Source organism: Carassius carassius, chromosome 48 (assembly GCF_963082965.1).
Source record: "Carassius carassius chromosome 48, fCarCar2.1, whole genome shotgun sequence".
NCBI lineage: Eukaryota > Metazoa > Chordata > Actinopteri > Cypriniformes > Cyprinidae > Carassius > Carassius carassius.
Genome location: NC_081802.1, coordinates 4,308,657 through 4,328,472, shown reverse-complemented (window position 1 = coordinate 4,328,472; position 19,816 = coordinate 4,308,657). Strand labels below are relative to the sequence as shown.

The following is a 19,816-nucleotide window of genomic DNA, read 5'->3' as shown; positions in this document are numbered from 1 at the left end:
AGATAAATAAAGATGACAATAAAACTGCCCATAGGTGGCAGCAAATACCCTTTTTAATAAATTATTTTTTTGAATAATTCAAATCAAACTATTTGTTTAAAACAGCTGATTCAATAAAAAATGAAACAAGTGAATGGACAATTCACAGAGGACCTCTCCTGGACTGACAACACCACAGAACTGGCCAAGAAAGTACAGCAGCATCTCTACTTCCTCCGCAAATTAAGAAGAGCCAGAGCACCGGCCACCATCATGTGCACCTTCTACAGATGCATCATCTTCCGTGTTCTGCCGGAAGACCCTTTAAAGCATAGTAAGAGCAGCAGAGAAGGTAGTTGTTGTCTCTCTCCCCTCCCTCCAGGACATTTATGGAACCCGTCTCATCTGTAAAGCAGTCTGCATTGCAGGGGATCCCACCCACACGCCACACAGCTTCTTCAGTCTGCTCCAGGCCAGGAGCAGCAGACTGAATACAGCTTCATTCATCAGGTTGTCAGGAAGCTGAACTCCCTCCCAACCTTACCCGCCTCCCCTCTTTTGCTCCATGCAACACTGAACTCTGAACCCTCTCCCCCACAGCTCCAACATCCCCAGACCCTCCCCCTCCCACTAACAAACTGTGACCTGCACCAGAAACTTTGTGCAGCATTGGTCTGCTCACCACCTAATTCAACTTCCACTTCAGTCAGTTTTAATAAAGAACTGCTCTCTGAGCTTTTTGTCACATTAAATCAGTTTGAATAAGCTCTTTTGCATTACAATCATTAAATCTTTTTTTTTTACATGCCCTTATACAAACCCGATTCCCCAAAAGTTGGGACACTGTACAAATTGTGAGTAAAAAGGAATGGAATAATTTAAAAATCTCATAAACTTATATTTTATTCACAATAGAATATAGATAACATATGAAATGTTGAAAGTGAGAGATTTTGAAATGTCATGCCAAATATTGCCTCATTTTGGACTTCATGAGAGCTACACATTCCAAAAAAGTTGGGACAGGAAGCAATGAGAGGCAGGAAAAGTTAAATGTACATATTACGAACAGCTGGAGGACCAATTTGCAACTTATTAGGTCAATTGGCAACATGACTGGGTATAAAAAGAGCCTCTCAGAGTGACAGTATCTATCAGAAGTCAAGATGGGCAGACGATCACCAATTCCCCAATGCTGCGGCGAAAAATAGTGGAGCAATATCAGAAAGGAGTTTTTCAGAGAAAAATTGCAAAAAGTTTGAAGTTATCATCATCTACAGTCCGTAAAGTTTCAGAGAATCTGGAACAATCTCTGTGCGTAAGGGTCAAGTCTGGAATACCATACTGGATGCCCATGATCTCCGGGCCCTTAGACGGCACTGCATCACATACAGGAATGCTACTGTAATGGAAATCACAACATGGGCTCTGGAATACTTCCAGAAACCATTGCCGGTGAACAATCCACCGTGCCATTTGCCGTTGCCGGTTAAAACTCTATTGGTCAAAAAAAAATAATAATAATTTCTAAACATGTCATCTGGACTAAAGAGGACAAGGACAACCTAAGTTGTTATCAGCGGTCAGTTCAGAAGCCTGCATCTCTGATGGTATGGGGTTGCATGAGTGCGTGTGGCATGGGCAGCTTACACATCTGGAAAGACACCATCAATGCTGAAAGGTATATCCAAGTTCTAGAACAACATATGCTCCCATCCAGACATAGTCTATTTCAGGGAAGACCTTGCATTTTCCAACATGACAATGCCAGACCACATACTGCATCAATTACAACATCATGGCTGCGTAGTAGAATGATCCGGGTACTGAAATGGCCAGCTTGCAGTCTAGATCTTTCACCCATAGAAAACATGTGGCGCATCATAAAGAGGAAGATGCGACAAATTTATATTTTATATTTAATCTGTATTTATCTGTACTTTTATGCTCTACTGTTAGGGCCCTATCATACACCTAGCGCAATGCGACGCAAGGCACAGCGCAAGTGTGTTTGCTAGTGTCAGTCCGGCGCCATTCACATTTTCCAGTCCAGTGCCACGTCATTTAATTTGCAAATGCGTTTGTGCCCATTTGTGCGCCCATGGGCATGCTGGTCTAAAAAAGAGGTGTGTTCAGGCGCATTGCTATTTTAAGTAGCTGAAAATAGACTGTGCCATAGACCAACTCAAACCTGGTCTAAAGTCAATGGCGCAATATTTTTTTGTTATTTAAAGAGCGCGTTGGTAGAAAATGCACCTCTGGGCGGGTCTATAGTGCAGTTTACAGTTTAAAATAACATTATTGTGTAGGCTACATAAATGTAAAAATTTTATGATGGATAGTCATTGCATGTATTAGAATTAGGCTACCTATTTGCAATTCGGTCTATTACTACTTATAATGATGAATGAAATTGAAGAATGAATTGAACAATCGTGCCAATACAAACACATATATATCAACTGATAATACACAAACATATATATCAACTGACACGTGGAGCTTTGGTGGATTCCTGCTTGTCCCGTAGATGATCTGCTCGCGCGCTTTAACTTTGCGCACGAGCAGATCAGTTTCTTCGCTTGAGAAGCGTTCAGCTTTTCCGGCAACAAATTCCCCCATGTAAAAGGCGATCTGCCCTGGTGCAAGCGCATCTCACTCTTAGAGGGAATGGGAGATGACACTCTGATTGGTGTATTGAACGTTACGCCCATTACTCATTAAGAGAATAGGGACAACCCATTCCAAAAATGGCAAAAAAACATATTTAGTATTCATCAAAATGAATTAAAATAGTGAAATACAAACTCAGAATATGACGCAAACCTGCAATAATTAAATGTTAAATAACAGAAATGTATCTAATGCCATTTTATTAACTAATGTCTTTGCTGCTGACCTTTGATGATCCAGTTCAACCATACTAATAAGCAAAAATTACTTTAGATAAAATAATAATTGTGCTTCATTGTTTTTTTTTTTTTTTAAAGATTGTTGAACCTTCTTCTCCTGTGTTCTACTGTACAGACATAAATGTACTTTTCCTTCAGCCTGAGGTTTATTCATAACACTTCTTGGTGTGAAAGGGCTTTTACATTTGCTATAAATAAAACTTCATATATTAAAAACAATCAAGCCCTGCTCATATTTAAAAAGTAACGCAAAGTAAAGAAAAAATAAAGTAATGCATTAATTTAGTTAAAAGTAACTAAAAAGTAACTAGTTACTTTTTTCTAAAACTGTATTCTAAGGCTTCATTGTGCAATGAATGCAACTGGACTCTCAAGACGTGTTTTTGTTGGTAACTCAATAATAGCTCTACTACATTTACATTTAGCTGATGCGAAATCACATTCTATTGTCTGCTTTTAAAGAACTTAAAAAATTGCGCTTGAAACATTTTGCACGAAAAATTACGGAAACTTGCTTCTGCTTGTTTGCAGCTTGTTACAGTACAGTAACAGTAACAAGGACACCTTAAAATAAAAAGTAAATAGATAAACAGTACTTACATGTTTCCAAACAGTTCATCCTATTTAACCAATCCTATGTATTTTTTTATTGAATGGAATTTATCACCACTAGAGCTGCTCAATATCAGTCTCCAATTGCCCATTCTTTATTCCCCCTCTGCTATTCAATGCCATGTACAGTTTCATTGTGAGCCACCAATTCATAGTTTTGTGTTAATGGCTGAGGGCATGCTAACAAAGTTTGAATCTCATTGGTTAGTCAGGTTTCTTTATAATGCAATGGAAAAAGGACGCCTCTCCATAAAAAAAAGAAAGAAAACTCACTGATAGCATGTGATTGGTCGTGTCATTTTGAATGAACAGCAGTTTATGGTGAATTGTACTAACTTGAGTATCTTCAGCTCACACACAGGATTCTTCAGTCCCTCACAGATCTCTTTGACTCCTGAGTCCAGCAGTCGGCTGTTGTTCAGGTTCAGTTCTTTCAGGATGGTTTTGGAGGAGAGAACAGTAGCTAGAACTGAACAGTTTTTCTCTGTCAGCTCACAATTATTCAGCCTGAACACAAAATCAGCATTATTTATTATTCAGCACATATTCAACACACATTGACGTGTGACACATCTATGACTTACTATGACACATCTTTTATAATGGCTAAACAGAAGTTATAATGTATAAATTACTCACTTAATTTTCTCCAGTTTGCTATGAGAATCCATCAAAAGAGCAGAGAGCTTCTCCCAATCCAGATATCCTAATTTATCTTCACTCAGATCCAGTTCTTTCAAAAGTAATGGACTTATTTGCAGAACTTTAGTGAGATAATCACATGCGTCCTCAGCAGCAGGACTTTTCAAAAACCTACAGGAAGTAGAAGATACATTTTAATTTGAATAAACTTGTTGTACAGTTCTGCAAACACTAATATCTTTCCATAGGTAGTGTATTACTGTGTTTCATTTGGTTTCTAGACATTCCTAGAGTTTGGAATAAGTTTCTAATCATTCTTATTTGAATTTAGTTTTACACCCATAAACTGCTCACAGAAGGATGTAAAGTGATTTTTGTGTGACAACCAAAAATTATACATAATGTTTTCTTTAATTATTATTTATAGATGTCAACTTTATTTTTCAGTTTGTACAGATGGAAGAGAACATTTTATTAGTCAATGTAAACAATACTTTTTTGGTGTGTGAAAAATTGGTGATAAGTGACAATCCCTACTAAATTATAATGTTTAGAAGACATTATGTGTTGTTTGAAAAATTATTGCATTTGTGTAAAGAATTTACTTAATTTGTTACCAATTGCTTAATTTGTTTACGGTTTAAGGAATGATAAAATCTGTACCATTTTCATTTACATTTACATCACATTTTCTTTTAGTCATTTTGAAGACACTTTAATCCAAAGCGACTTAAAATTGGGGAATACATAAAGCGATTCTTTTTAAAGAGGCAAACAGACAAGGGAAGTGCTCACAATACCATTTTTAGTCCAATACCAAGTTTTAGTCATTGCTTAAATAAGTAAAAGCTAGAAAAGGGACTTAAAAAAGAGGGGAAAAAAGAGACTTAAATGTTTAAAGGTTTTAATCACCTGATGGTCAATTTACAGCATTCACCCTGTAGTAAATCATCAAGCACCTTCACTCCTGATTGTCCAGGATCATTTTCTGTGAGATCCAGCTCTATCAGATGTGAAGGGTTTGATCTCAGAGCCGAAGCCAGAGCTTTATAACCTTCTTCAGTGATACTGCAGTTTGAGAGTCTAGAGTAAGACAAAAAGAAACAAATTGTCTTAAAACTGTAATAATTATTCCTTTAATAAAAAATATTTAAATATGAAGATATGAAATATGAATATGAAACTCTCTCTAGTTTCATTCAATCGCAACTGATATCATCTTGACTTTGTACAGTGTAATGGATTTTAAAAAATGAACATGTAAGATTTTAAAATGCTTACTTCTCAAATTACACTGTATGTCCTCATCTTATTTATGTGGTGAAAAGCTGTGTACAGTAAGTAGTGATACAACCTTCAGATAAGACGTACATTTAAAGGTATAGTTCACCCTAAAATGTAAATTCTGTCATTAATTACTCTGTTCATCTTCAGAACACAAATTAAGATATTTTTGATGGAATCTGAGAGCACTTTGACCCTCCATAGATGACTGAAATATCATAATGTTCTGAAGATGAACTGAGGTTTTATGGGTTTGGAACAACATGAGTTTGAGTAATTAATGACAGAAATTAAATTTTAGGGTTTACTATACCTTTAAATGTACATCTTATCTGAAACTCATCTAGGCTGAAAGCTGTTTTAAGAACTGCTTTGCTTTGTGCTAATGAAATATTTCAACTTAAAATTAATAGTTTGTGTCTAATTATTCACTAATGTAGCAACTAGCTATGTAAAAAGCAGGATAATGTACATCCAGCTATCACAGAATAACCCCCTTCAGGCAGCTGCAAGACCACTCCTCGTTTATGTCAGGGTCCTGATTACCCTGCTGGGTTTATTCTGTGATAACAACCAGCTGGATGTACATTATCCATTATTTGGCATATAAAGTGTTAATTTTGCACTTCATTTACAGGCCAGTTTTGGGCTTCATACTGGAACTTTCACACCAGAGGAATATTTTCATAGTAACATATAGAACTATTGGCTGAAGTACCCACTTTTCGGCATGTTCACACCAGAGGAACACTGTTTTAGTTTTAGGAACACCATTTGGAGGAACCAAATTAGATTCTACTTCAGAGTAGGGTCTAAAATAATTCTATAGGATCTACCAGTGATGTAAGTGTACACTGATTGGCTAAACACATACAAAACATCAGCATTTTAAAAAAACTATGTAAACATATTTACTGCTTGAACATGGAAAACAGCAATAACGTAATTTACATGTTGTCTGCACTGTTGTGTTCTTCTTTATCTGCCTCAATGATAAGTTGTCATAAGATTTTGTTTCATAGCTATATATTTTGCTCTTGCAATTACACAAATTAGTTTACATTACTTCTTCATTATCATGAAACCCATGACAGAAAAAAAACAAAAAACAGCTCTGATCACAGTGTCCCCCATTTATCGTGTGTTGACGTTTGTAAATGCAGCGAATGCAACCAGAAAAATGACCTGAGGGGGGAATTAGTTGTCTAGAAACCACCCTGCTGACTAGTTCCTAGAACTACATGGTGCGAAGCCCCTACTGATTCATGTTAAGATTAACAAAGTCCTAACCTGAGTATCTGAAGTGAACATTGTGAATTTCTCATTAGACTGGAGATTTCAGTTACTCCAGAGTCTCCTAGTTTATTCCCACTCAGATTCAGCTCTATCAGGTTTGAAGGGTTTGAATTGAATGCTGATGCCAGAGCAGTACAACCTTCTTCAGTAATACAAATGGAATTCAACCTGTAAAAAAACCCAAATATATAATATAATATAACAAATGATAGCATTAGTTTTGTAGTAGCTGGTCTGTTTTACATATTGACTAAAATACTTACTTCAGCTTTTTCAGTCTACACTGTTCATTCTTAAACAAAGCCGAGAAGATCTTCATTCCTGAGTTTCTGAGTTTTGTCCCACTCAGATTCAACTCTGTCAGATTTGAAGGGTTTAAATTTAAAGCTTCATCTAGAACTTCACAATCTTCTTCTGTGATTTCACTGTTATTCAGACTGCGTTAAGAGAAAATTATTTACTCAACGATGATGACGACATTACAAAAGCATCTATTGATTATTCAGTAAGCGCTCTCCAGTAAAAGATACATAGAACACACCCAGCAGCAGGTCACAAGTATGAAAAAGTGTCCTTATAGTAATAAAACTCACTTCAGTGTGTTAAGTTTACAGTGTTTATCCTGCAGTAGAGCAGCTATCTGATTCACTCGTGTGTCTCCTAGTTTACGTTCACTCAGATTCAGCTCTCTCAGGAGTAGCGGGTTTTTACCCACAATTCCAGTCACATACTGACAGGCTTCCTCTGCAACAGGACCCAAAAATCTAAGAAGCAGGTAAGAAGCAGGATTATTTTCAGTTCTCTACTAAACATGAGGGAAAATTGTATTTGACTTTGATGGAAAACATTGTGAAATGGTTTATCTTCAATGCCTCAGTAGGGCTGGGTGATATATTGATATTGAAAATGATAAATACATCATATTGATAAACTTAAAATATAAATAATAAATTATAAAATAATTATACAAAATATTTTTGATATTTAGCCTACACCTTCAGAATCAAATGTTTGATGCTAAAAAGTCTGTTTTGCATGCCTCTGTGTGAACCATAAGTTTTGTCTACTACACATAATCAAGTCAATGTGATTCTTGTGGTGTATTTTTCATCCATATTTTTCAGTATACAAATTATAAAAATAAATAATACTAATAATTATAATGCATTTTTTTTGGTAAATTATATATACATATTTTGATAATATTTTAAAAGACTGACTACATTTGATTAAATACAGAATGCAGGGAAAAAAACAGAATTTGATGGAGCCCTAATTTAGAAAGTAGCTTACTTTGCAGTTTACTTGTAAATATAGATGATTTTTTTCTACATTTATTCTGATGGTCTAACAAATGTGTAATACATTTATTTCCTCATTAATAGTATGAAATAAATATCGTGATAAATATTGATATTGAATAAAATGAAAAAAGAAATAAATATTGCCAAGCCTTATCTATTATACTGAATTAGTAAAATATTTTTTCTATGGTAAAAAGAGCCAGCATATTGTTATCATCATTATTATTTTGTATATATTTTCACGTCTCACCTCAGTGTCTTTACTTGACAGTTCTGATCCTGTAGTATATCATTGAGCTGCTTCACTCCTGATTCTCCAGGATCATTTCCTCTGAGATCCAGCTCTATCAGGTGTGAAGGGTTTGATCTCAGAGCTGAAGCCAGAGCTTTATAACCTTCTTCAGTGATACTGCAGTTTGAAAGTCTATAGGAAAAGAGTCAAAAACATATTTAATCTGATAGAAACTTGTTTACTGGAGTAATTTTACATCGGACAAAGGGTATGTTATGGTGTAATGTAACAAAGTAATAAAACTCATACAAAATGCATGTTATTTTTGATTTACTAATGAACTGAATAAGATAATTTACATAAAAGACATTTATATAAAGTTCACAAGAGAAAATAAGTTGGAATTTATAATAATGAGCCTGTTTAAGTTTACATGATCTTGATTTTTAATATTGTGTTGCTACCTGGATGATCCACTGCGGTCTCTTTCTTTTTTTTTTTGGTTAAGTGCTAGTTGTTCATGAGTCCCTTGTTTGTCTTAAACAGCTAAACTGCCTGTTGTTCTTTAGAATTCCTTGGTTTTCCAGCATCTTTTGCATATTTGAACCCTTTCCAACAAAGACTAAGATCCATTATTTTACACTGAGGACAACTGAGGTACTCATATGCAACTATTACAAAAAGTTCAAATGCTGTACAAACAAGTTCTCACACAACTGCGGTTGATTTCATTTTCCACTCAAGTCAAGGCTGGTGTAACAGGGCGAACGAGATGAGAGATGTGCGGATCCATCTGCAAAGCTTTATTTTTTAAACATATTTATGTAGGGAATCAGACCCAAACCAGACAAATTAAAGATTCAATCAGGAGCATGGTTGAAACACGAGGAGCCGAATTCTATAGAAATGCGAAAGACAACAGGATGTAGTAAATCAAATCCTACCACCACAAGTCGGAAGCAATATCAGCAAAATAATCAGAGGATCTCTTGTCGATGGACAGTCTGTAAAGCCGCAAGATACATGATATCACAATAGATGGCGGTTATGAACAACTTTAGTTTGTGATCTAGTCAGAAGAAGACACTGTGCTGCTTTAATGCATTAAAGGCTCATGACTCAAACAATGGCTCATGACTCAAACAAAACGGCATGTAGCTTTTGGTCGCGCTACTTCACTACTTGACGGAAAAAGTAGTCAGCTACAGGAAAAGCTACACTGTTTTAAAAGTAGCATAGCTACCGTCACACTACTTAAAATTAAGCTAGTAGTGTTGTTACTTGTAGCTAGCTACTCCCCAACACTGGAAGTAATATATTAGTTTAGCACATAGTCTTATACAGCTAGACACCCAACTTTTTTCAGTATCATCTGTGCTATGTTGCTAAAACTATCTTTTGGATCTAATTGTAATTATTTGGCACATCCAGATAATAATATGCAAAAGTCTAAATATTAATCTCTTAATTTTATAGTAAGCAGTGAGTCTTACTCAAAATAAATACTTAAACATCTCAAAAATGCACATTTAAGGGGCTTGATTTTAGATTGTTTTCATGTAATTATTATGAATATTATTATAAAAAATTGTTCCTTTGTTTTCTTTCTTTCTTTCCTTTCTTGCATTATGTCAATCCCATAAGCACATATTATGTTCTAAACTCCAGTCCAGTCAGTGGCGATAATTCACCTACAAGTTGGTTTGCCAACCGCCAATAATCACCAAGGAAGAAGAAGATTTGAGGGGCTCCTCTTTTAGTGAAAGTTTTTAGACGGCTTTCAAAATGGCTGCCAGACAGTGTGAAAACTTGGATACTAATATCTCAGTGTGCAATGATCTGATTTCTTTGAAATTATAGGAGGTATTTAGGAACAAACACATCAATTGGTTAAGACAAAGTAGGATAATAGATTATTTTCTCTTTTTTTAATCTGAGTTCAAACATGGTAGTGTGCTTAATTGGTATGCGAGTTTAGTAGGTATGTTCACCCTATATCACACTAAAAAGGCTTTTTCTCTCCAGATATCAGCAGGATAACACATTTTATATAGATTTTATGCAAGTTTAATATAGTCCCTGTGGCCATTTTGTATTATCAAACAGTGGTTCATTTTTACGCACTTGAGTTTCTGCAGTGTACAGTTTGTATTTTCTAATCCATCCTGGAGTTTCTTCACTCCTGAATCATGCAGATTATTGTTGCTGATGTCAAGCTCTTTCAGACTGGGGTTTGATCTCAGGACTGTGGCGAGAGCAGAACCACTTTCCTCTGTTAGACCACAATCACATAGCCTAAAATGATGAACAAGAGAGGGAGAAATTATAAACACAAAGTACTTCACTAATTTTCAGTGATTTTACAATTCCTCGAACAGGAATTGTAAAATTGAGATGATTCAATCACATACACCACAAATGCCTTGAACAACATTAATCCATACAAAAACAGATGGCTGAATTGGCAAATAACCTGTAATTGTCAGGGTTCTGTCACTTCGGTCTAGTGTTATTCATGGTTTTGTGACTAAGCCTTGACACTCCTGTCTTCTCTTTGTTTTCATGTGAGTGCAGGACTTCAGTACTTCTTGAGCCGTGTGCTCTCCTCTGCATGCATTTCAGTAGGAGGAGTAACAGTGGTCCAGAAACCGATCTTCATGTGTGTTGCATGAATTGGATACTTGCACTGAGCTTTGTTGCATATTTCTGTTTTCAAGCAATGCATCTATGTATTTTCCAGTGATAGATATTTTATTGTGTTGTGGTCATCTACTTCCCTAAATGGCACTTATAATTAGTGTCTGTGAGATTATATAAAAATCTAGGTATTTTCAGAGACAGTGGAGTTACTTATGGTGTAAATAATTTAAGACAATTAATGTTAAAGCCGAAAAAATTATTCACTAAATCAGATGACAGGACTTTAATTTGTAATAAATCTGTTCTCATGAGTGACTGCACATAAGTGAACTGAACTGAAATGCCTGATCCTTTATTAAGTAGAATGTGGAAGCAGATGTGTAAGTTGTCCATTTCTACTTCTTCCTTACTTCAACAGGTATACAAACATCTCTTTTTCATAAACCTCTGTTTACCACCATGTGGTTTGTAAGAAAAGATTTTACACTGAAATCTCAGGAACTGAAATGGTGTAACTATTTAATGAACTTGCCCTAGAGACTATTAACGACTTGCTACATATCGCAATTCAAGTTACAATTAGCAAAATTTGTAAATTAAATAAAATCTAAAAGTTTTGAGAGAAGGTAAAGTAGAGAGGAAAAAGAATATATCCAATAATCCATTACTGATTGTTATTGTAAGACTTGAAGAACCCCAGAAACTTTGATCTCCTGAGACATGGACAATACAAAAACAGTGCATTAACATAGAGGCATCTGTTTCCACACCACACTGAGAGAAGTTGTGGAAAATCTCTTTTCTCACCAATGCATCTTTTGATTTCTCTGAACTGACTATGTAATTGGCACAAAACACTTTACTGACTAATAATAAATTGTTCGGCATACTTCATAGAACTAGACATAACCTCTTGTTATTGTCTCAGCTTTATTCTAGTTTTTATATAGTTAGATTAACTACAGGGGACTAGATATAAATATTACTGAAGCATTGTCAAGTATGGGGCGGCAAATTTCATAGTACTAGCCATAAACTCTGATTATTGTCTAAGCATTAAGTAAGTTGTTACATACAGTAGGGGACTGTAGGAAGCTAAACTAAACCACTATTTCAAGAATGGCAAGCATAAGACAGCCCACTGAAAATAGGAGCCATAACCTCTCACTAGTGTTCAGACTGGAGAGTTTGTGACCATGTGGTCTGCTTAAAACAGCTGACGCAAGACACTCTGAGTGACACAGATTCCTAATGTACAGGTAAAATATAAATAAAAGTGTAAACGAGAATAATCAAATGTCAGAAGAAGAAGAATTAGAAATGGACAAACAAATATGTTTTGCATTTCAATCTAAATTCGAGGTCATAATAAAAAGTTACAATATATTTTAAAATAAATTACTTTGTGCAGTGAAATACCAAACATGGAGGAAGCCTTCAGCCACCATTGGATACCATCGTTGTGCCAATTGGGTGGACCTTACATTATTTTGCTGAGTGTAACTGCTGGTGAAAGGTTCTCACTTGAGTATCTTCAGCTCACACACAGGATTCTTCAATCCCTCACAGATCTCTTTGACTCCTGAGTCCAGCAGTCGGCTGTTGTTCAGGTTCAGCTCTTTCAGGATGGTTTTGGAGGAGAGAACAGTAACTAGAGCTGAACAGTCTGTCAGCTCACAATTATTCAGCCTGAGCACAAAAACAGCATTATTTATTATTCAACATATATGCAACACACATTAGATCAACATATCTTTATATGTGCTCACACATGTTACTGGAAATCTTTTAGAATGACTAAAGAGAGACATTATAATGTATAAATTATGTTTACTCACTTCATTTTCTCCAGTTTGCTATGAGAGTCCATCAAAAGAGCAGAGAGCTTCTCCCCATCCAGATCTCCTAATTTATCTTCACTCAGATCCAGTTCTTTCAGAAGTAATGGATTTATACCCAGAGCTTCAGTGAGATACTCACATGCTTCCTGTGCAGCAGGACTTTTCAAAAACCTTAAGGATGTAAAAAAACAAACAAACTTAAATTAGATAGTCATGCTAAATTTTACGTCATTTGTAACTCTCATCCTCCTTATGGGTCCAGTGTAGTTTCAACATCATAGATATTTATCATAGTTACTATGACTAATTTGCAGTACTTTAGTAAGACAGTCACATATTTCCTGTGCAGCAGGACTTTTCAAAAACCTGAATGGATTAGAAGACAGTTTAAATGAGATATTATTGTTAAAATGGAAGGAAGCAAGTTTTGGGACAACAGACATTATGTTTCCTCCCCTTGAGAGTTTAGGGGTGGCTGCTGTAGAAGGTGTAGTCAGACGTTGTTAAGCTAATGTTGAAAAAAAAATCTGAATCTGTAACACAAGTTAAAGCCAAAACTCCAAGACTTGCCAAAATACACCAAGACAGACAACAGTGTATTGAGATAAACTTGAGGAGATTCTTTTCAGGTGGTAAGCCAGACTTCAAGTTAAAAGCATTCCTAATATTTAAGAATATAATATAATATAATATAATATATAACATATATTTTCTATTTTCTATATGTAAATCCTATTTTATTCATCTAATTCCTTACAGTTCTGTCACAAACATTGACTCCTGTTTCCACCCATTTGTTTCATTGAGCATTTTCTATTTTCAAGGCAAATTGCTTTGAATTTTCTATCCTGAAGCTTTGATGTCTTCCTGTATTTTTTTTCCACTTTATTTATACTTGCACCAAACTTTAGAAACATCTCTAGGTTACGTATGTAACCCTAGTTCCTTGAGGGAACGAGGCGATGCATCGAGATGCTTTGGGGAACGCGTTTAGCGCGAGCGACTCTGAATATAATATCTAATCTGTCTTATAGAAGAGCGTGACGTCAAGGGCGGGTTGACGTAAGCAACCAGGAAGCTATAAAGGCACGAGCCGCACAGCTGGCGTCAGCTTCGAGTACCAGCAAGCACCGGCAGGGGTGCCGGGGGTATGGCCTCGAGATGCAGCGTCTCGTTCCCTCAAGGAACTAGGGTTACATACATAACCTAGAGACGTTCCTCTTCAGGAACTCAAGCTGCGTCGAAACGCTTTGGGGAACGAGTACCAACACTAACAGACTACCAAACCCCTTCCTAGTGTGTATCCGAAGAGCACAGCTTAGGACGAGAGGACTGAAGTGCCTGGAGTGCCATAGAATCTTGCAAAAGTAGAAGGCGTGGACCACCCCGCAGCATTGCAGATGTCCAGCATAGACACACCTGCTAGGAAGGCCTTGGAGGCCGCCATACCTCGTGTGCAGTGAGCTTTGGCTATAGGTGGCATTTATAGTCTCGACTATCCAACGATAGTCCAACGACTATCCAACGATAGTTTTCCTGCTTTAGAAGCAGGAAAACCCCTCTTGGGGGGACCGTAGCATACAAGCAATTGGTCTGTTTTTCTCCACAGGGCAGCTCTGTGGACGTATGCATCCAGCGCTTGAACTGGACACATGCAATTTAGCTTCTCTTGGTCAGGCTCCCGAAAGGGAGGAGGACAGAAGGCCTGCAGCACTACAGGTTGTGGTGTGACAGAGGGAACCTTAGGAACATATCCCGCTCGAGGGTATATGAAAGCTTTGGTCACGTCAAGTGCAAAATCAAGATAGGTAGGGGCCACTGAGAGGGCCTGTAAATCTACTCTCCTCAGAGAGGTAATGGCCAACAGAAAGGCGGTTTTAAGAGTCAGATGTCTGTCTGAGATATCTTGAATCAGCTCGAAAGGAGATTTGCCTCGCAGCGTGCCTCGATCCCAGGCAGACCGCGTACAGACCGTGTATCCCCACTCGTGATGTAGCGAGGAACACACAATCTGAAAAGCGATGTGGATTCGCCTTTCAGATGTCTCGTATTAGCTTTGCTCTTTGACTATTGCTTACTCTTTGAGGAGCTATTAGTGACAAACAACAATAAATAAGACTGACAAGACAGAATGACATGCACACACAGAGCGCTTGCTGAAATACGCGAAGCTGACGCCAGCTGCGCGGCTCGTGCCTTTAAAGCTTCCTGGTCGCTTACGTCACCCCACCCGTGATGTCACACTCTTCTATAAGACAGATTAGATATGATATTCAGAGTCGCTCACGCTAAACGCGTTCCCCAAAGCGTTTCGACGCAGCTCGAGTTCCTGAAGAGGAACAGTTGACTGTGACGTTAGTCACACTCCATGTTGGATTTTCTTCTTGAAGGAGTTTTACAATCCTTTCCATCATTTCAACTGACAGCGCTCTTGTTGGGGCCATGTTTCCTTTCAATTAGCCAAGTTCAAAAGCTCGTAAAGGTCAGTAAGCACTCTTTTTTAACATGTGACTAATTAGCATTTTAGATATGTGCCGCTATTGGTGTCAGAAATTCAAATTACAATCTGAATCCATAATTTTTCCTCTACATTAAATGATTCCATAATTTTTTCCTCTACTTGATATGGAAAACCATTTTCCATTAATTAAAATATTTAATTAGATTTGTTTGAGTTATGTTTCATATAACCATTGTTTATATCTGCAATTCAATGCAGAAAGTTAATTTTAAAGTACAACTTTAAAAGAAGATACCAAGATTTCTTCACCTGATGGTAAATTTACAGCACCCATCCTGTAGTAAATCATTGAGCTGTTTCACTCCTGATTGTCCAGGATCATTTCCTGTGAGATCCAGCTCTATCAGGTGTGAAGGGTTTGATCTCAGAGCTGAAGCCAGAGCTTTATAACCTTCTTCAGTGATACTGCAGTCTGAAAGTCTAGAAATAAATAAATACATGAGTTCAAATGAACAGTGTAGTTCAATTACAATATATGACTAAATCCCACTGCATTTGAATAAATGACCAGATATGCAGATAAACAAATAACACATGTAGAAACACAGCTTCTAGTTTTAGACTGAATGATTTGTACAGTAACAAATGTTCATTAAATAAAGCTGAATGCCAATTATCAGTATGTATCAGCTAAAAACAGCTCTGTAAAACAGCACACTCTCACTCATACTGCAATGTATCTCAGACAGGTATACAATTCTAGGCTTTAAATATTTTATTACTTCCAAGCCTTATTGAAACTGATATTTTACAATTCTTCATTACATTTCTTGCATCATGTAAATGCATAATATTTGCATCATTATCAGACTCGTAATATTCCTGTCACTGGTGTGAATGTTATCAGACCACCCAACCCATTTGCATTTTGACCTCCAATTTTGCTGGTACAATTTGTCACTCTAAACTTTGCAAAGAGCTGCCAACCACCATCCCAAATTATAATATTTAATTAATCATTTGATACATTTGTTGTCAACAAAAGAGAAGCTTTAAGAACTCAATGGATCTCCACCAAAATAAAAGCTCTATGGTTTAATATGAAAATATCAATAAAATAAAATAATTGTAATATTCTATTAAGTTGTAAATAAGGGGTAAATATTGTGTTAGTCGGGTCGCTTCAACCCACAGAGTTGAGAAACAACCCGTGGCAACAGTTAAAAAGTAGCCTAATTCTGTGGGAAAACTGTGCAATTGGCAACACTTGCATAGTGAGCTGTCATATGGAATTAAACATGAAGTAAGTGATTATTTATTCATTTATTTATAGTGTTTTCTGCAGCAGAAGCCAGCAAAATTATTTGCAGGCAATATGAAAATCGAGACAAGGATATGACACAAGAAAGCAGATTGGAAACTTTTATGATACGAGCCCTCATGTTTTGCTTGTATATTTGAAGTGTCTCCAGTGAGCAAAGAATTGTGATAAATGTTGATCTAGAGTGACGTAAAAGCTGCATGAAATCCAAGATGACCATTCACACTGCGGTCACACTGCAAAACATCTGACCTGTATCAGATTTAGTACCAGATATGGAAGTGACACAAATGGTAATTGAAAAGATCAATTTCCATGTGGTTCGTGCTGTTCCAACTGTCATAAGAAAAACAGATCTGAGTCACCTGAGCACAAAAAATTAATTTTGGCCACACTGGCCTGTAGTGTAAATGTAGCCTTAAATAACCTTTATTCTCCATTCCGATGATCAGTTTGGACTTCACCAGTTGGGTTAGACAATGTCCACATGACTACATTTTTTTAATTGCTGCTTTGTGTTTGTTTGATTAGATATGTATTTTAATAAGCAGTGTGCTAAATGAAATGAGCATTGAGTATGTATATATGGAAATTCCCTACATTATGGTTGAAAAAATTGTGTTCCTTTTAGGTGTTAGTTTCAAAGAAATGTATAACATATTACTATTTTAAAAGGGTTGGGTTTAATTGTCTTATTTTCAAAGAGCTTGATTTAATTAATGGAATTCTGCTGAAACTAAGCATGACTGAAACTAAGCAGTTTTTAATTAACAACATCAATTAGTCTTCGGAGCAGCTGCCTGATTGCCCTCTCTGACCCACAATACCGACAAGACGACAGAAGCAGTACAATTGGTTAATATGTTAGTGACATTCATTCTTATGTTAACAAATAAGCATGTAAACATGACTTTGTTCAGCAAAAAAAAAATATTGTGGTTATGTTTACAGTACATACCTGACAACATACAGTTAATGTAATTACCAGTTTAGCTGCTGGTGAAATGTACTCACTTGAGTATCTTCAGCTCACACACAGGATTCTTCAGTCCCTCACAGATCTCTTTGACTCCTGAGTCCAGCAGACGGCTGTTGTTCAGCTCCATCTCTTTCAGGATGGTTTTGGAGGAGAGAACAGTAGCTAGAACTGAACATTTTTTCTCTGTCAGCTCACAATTATTCAGCCTGAATACAAAAACAGCATTATTTATTATTCAGCACATATCCAACACACATTAGATCAACAGATCTTCATATCTGCTCACACGTTACTGGAAGTCTTTTATAATGACTAAAGAGAGATGTTGTTATGTAGAAATTATGTATACTCACTTAATTTTCTCCAGTTTGCTATGAGAATCCATCAAAAGAGCAGAGAGCTTCTCCCCATCCAGATCTCCTAATTTATCTTCACTCAGATCCAGTTCTTTCAGAAGTAATGGATTTATACCCAGAGCTTCAGTAAGATACTCACATGCTTCCTGTGCAGCAGGACTTCTCAAAAACCTAAAGGATGTAAAAAAGAACCTAGATTAGATAGTCATGCTAAATGTCATGTCTTTTGCATCTCTCATTCTCCTTATGGGTCCAGTGTAGTTTTAACATCATAGTTATAATAATTACTGCTTCCAGTTCTACTTGGAAAAAATATAATTATATATATAAAAATTAGGATCCAGATTGAGATCCAGACTAGTGAAATTCAGATGGTATAGCATTTCACTAGTTCACGCTTACATATAATTAGCTGAAGTATGGAATGCGTATTTGGCGTGCTGTCCAGGGAAGGGCTCCGAGCTCGGGAATGGCCCGAACCTAGAGTACCCCCCCTTCCCCGTCTATTGGATAGAGGTAAGTCAGCGATATTTATACTATGGGATTGATTACTTGATTATGGTCCACCTGTGTCGATTAGGCTAAGTATCTGACGCGCTCCTCCCGAATCTTGTTAATAAAAACATCATTTCTTTAAATTTAATTTCAGCAAATTCTACTTTGTGTAATTTTTATTCAGAATTTAAGCATCAGTTTCTATTGTGTGGCTTTTTTTTAAACATTTGAAGACAAATATCACCTGATGGTCTTTAATTTACAGCATCCATCCTGCTGTAAATCCATGAACATCTTCACTCCTGATTGTCCAGGATCATTTCTTGTGAGATCCAGCTCTATCAGGTGTGAAGGGTTTGATCTCAGAGCTGAAGCAAGAGCTTTATAACCTTCTTCAGTGATACTGCAGTCCGAGAGTCTATATATATATATAAAAAATTGTTTTAAATTATATTACTTTCTTCATTTAAATTTCTAAATATTTCTTATAAAAATGTTGTAGTCAAACAAAAGTTTAAAACCGAAATTAAAATTACATTTTAGTCTCCATAGTTATCTAGATTTTAATCATTTGATATCAAAGATAAATTCCATACTGTATTCTGTATCTTTATGATTTTGTGAAATTAGCTGGTAATTTTACCATCCCTGTGTTTCCATTCATTACTCCCTGATTGTTTGCACCTGTATCTTTGTTAGTCTAATTCCCCATGTATTTAAGCCTTTGTTTTTTTTAGTATTCATTGTCTAATGTTGTCCATTAATGGATGTATAGTTGGTGTTCTCAGTTCTGCTCAAGCCAAGTTTCTTTTCTTATTTTATTTATTTATTTTTGTTAATATTAAAGTTTAGTGAATCAAACAAAAGCACAAAGATACAGAAAACACTACACATTAATAAATGTATACTCGCACGCATTCTTCAGTTTATCTGAAAACCTTATTTAATATAATATAAAGAAATGTTATATTTTAAAGATTTGTCAGCAGGTTTTACATCTTATATATTAATCCATGTACAATACTCACTTCAGTGTGTTAAGTTTACAGTGTTTATCCCGCAGTAGAGCAGCAATCTGAATCACTCGAGTGTCTCCTAGTTCACGGTCACTCAGATTCAGATCTCTCAGGAGTAATGGGTTTTTACCCAAAATTCCAGTCACATGATGACAGGCTTCATTGGCAGCAGGACCCAAAAACCTGAGTGAGTGAATTATATTTTGAGGTAACCAATCCCATAAAATTTTTATTTAAATATTTGTGTTAAGACTGATGACAACAACAGTAATAGACTGTGCTTCTTATTGTATTAGAAAAAGAATATGTATAATCTGTATGTATAAATAATCTGCATTTCAATTGTTGTGTTACTTCATCTCGTCTCACCTCAGTGTCTTCAGATGACAGTTCGGATCCTGTAGTAAATCATCAAGCTCCTTCACTCCTGATTGTCCAGGATCATT

At 36.2% G+C, this 19,816-nt stretch overlaps 1 protein-coding gene across 5 annotated transcripts in view; it reads right to left on the bottom strand.

Annotated features, from left to right (window-relative positions):
- The window catches only part of LOC132131773 (NACHT, LRR and PYD domains-containing protein 3-like), an 81,039-nt gene that overhangs the window by 8,523 nt on the left and 52,700 nt on the right, over positions 1 to 19,816 (bottom strand). For 3 of the 5 annotated variants that reach the window (XM_059543871.1, XM_059543870.1, XM_059543872.1), the window contains 5 exons: positions 10,386 to 10,556; positions 8,280 to 8,453; positions 7,319 to 7,489; positions 6,989 to 7,162; positions 6,720 to 6,893 (listed from right to left, as the gene is read on the bottom strand). The exons of the other annotated variants lie outside the window; for them this stretch is intronic. In XM_059543871.1, the coding sequence (XP_059399854.1) occupies positions 6,720 to 6,893; positions 6,989 to 7,162; positions 7,319 to 7,489; positions 8,280 to 8,453; positions 10,386 to 10,556 (864 nt within the window). The remainder of the gene's footprint in view (positions 1 to 6,719; positions 6,894 to 6,988; positions 7,163 to 7,318; positions 7,490 to 8,279; positions 8,454 to 10,385; positions 10,557 to 19,816) is intronic. 5 annotated transcript variants of the gene reach the window in all.